The sequence below is a fragment of the Eimeria mitis genome, genomic scaffold (genome assembly GCF_000499745.2).
Source record: "Eimeria mitis Houghton genomic scaffold, Emh_scaff1110, whole genome shotgun sequence".
Taxonomy (NCBI): domain Eukaryota; phylum Apicomplexa; class Conoidasida; order Eucoccidiorida; family Eimeriidae; genus Eimeria; species Eimeria mitis.
Window position 1 is genome coordinate 6,992 of NW_013567644.1, and position 1,093 is coordinate 8,084.

The window sequence follows — 1,093 nt, forward strand, 5'->3', positions numbered from 1 at the left end:
TTTTAATTACGAATCATCTGTAGGAGATGCCTTAGATCCTGCACTGTGACAATGCTGCTGTAGTCTTCATCTCCAACTTGCTGCTGCTGCTGCAGCAGCTGCTGCTGCTGCTGCTGCTGCTGCTGCTGCTGCTGCTGCTGCTGCTGCTGCTGCACAGGCAGCAGCAAACGATGCTGCTCCCAGGAGCAGTCCCTCAATACAAAGCCGGTGGTTTTCCTCCTCACTGTGGGGGGCCAGCCAAAGGCTACAGTTTGTCTGCAAACCCTCAAACCCTAAACCCTAAACCCTAAACCCTAAACCCTAAACCCTAAACCCTAGGAATAGTGTTACGGGAAAATGGCAGCAGCGCTTGTCGTCAAACAAACAAAAAAAAAACCTAAAACCTACAACATTAACCCTAAACCCTAGAAAAAACTAAAGCTTCAAACCCTAAACCCTAAACCCTAAACCCTAAACCCTAATACAAACCGAATAACTTCTTCAGCACGACGCCGCCAGGGGGCATCAAGGGGATCGTCGATCTGCAGATACACCCAAACCCTAAACCCTAAACCCTAAACCCTAAACCCTAAACCCTAGCACGTGTATCTCAAACCCAGATTTAGAGCAACAGCCCCAGGAGAGGTTTTGCAGGGGGCCTAGGGCTTCGCGTTGAGGGTTTAGGGTTTAGGGTTTAGGAGTTGAGGGTTTAGGGTTTAGGGTTTAGGGTTTACCTGGCCCATGTCGGCACCCAAGGGAGAAGGAGGGTTTGCGAAGGCGTAAGAAGCATCCAGAAAGAAGAAACCCTTGTCAGGCGTGGGGGGAGACTAAACCACAAACCCTAAACCCTAAACCCTAAACCCTAAACCCTAAACCCTAAGGATATGGCGTAGAACCACGAGTTGAAGCACCTAGGGTTTAGGGTTTTCTAAGGTCTAGGGTTTAGGGTTTAGGGTTTAGGGTTTAGCGGTGGTTGATTTGACTCCACACACAGAAGCCAAGGAGTTCATGGTTTAGGGTTTACTAAACAAAGGGTTTAGGGTCTAGGGTTTAGGGTTTAGGGTTTAGGGTTTACTGGTGGCTGGTTCAACTCAACGAGAGGCAGCGGCTCCCC

General features: G+C 49.4%; 1 protein-coding gene across 1 annotated transcript in view; it reads right to left on the reverse strand.

Moving 5' to 3' along the window:
- Positions 1-1,093, reverse strand: part of EMH_0029730 (uncharacterized protein) — a gene marked incomplete at both ends in the record, with an annotated part of 6,237 nt that overhangs the window by 3,425 nt on the left and 1,719 nt on the right. The window contains 3 exons of the mRNA XM_013494336.1: positions 11-255; positions 457-521; positions 714-806. Coding sequence (XP_013349790.1) covers positions 11-255; positions 457-521; positions 714-806 — 403 coding nt within the window. The remainder of the gene's footprint in view (positions 1-10; positions 256-456; positions 522-713; positions 807-1,093) is intronic.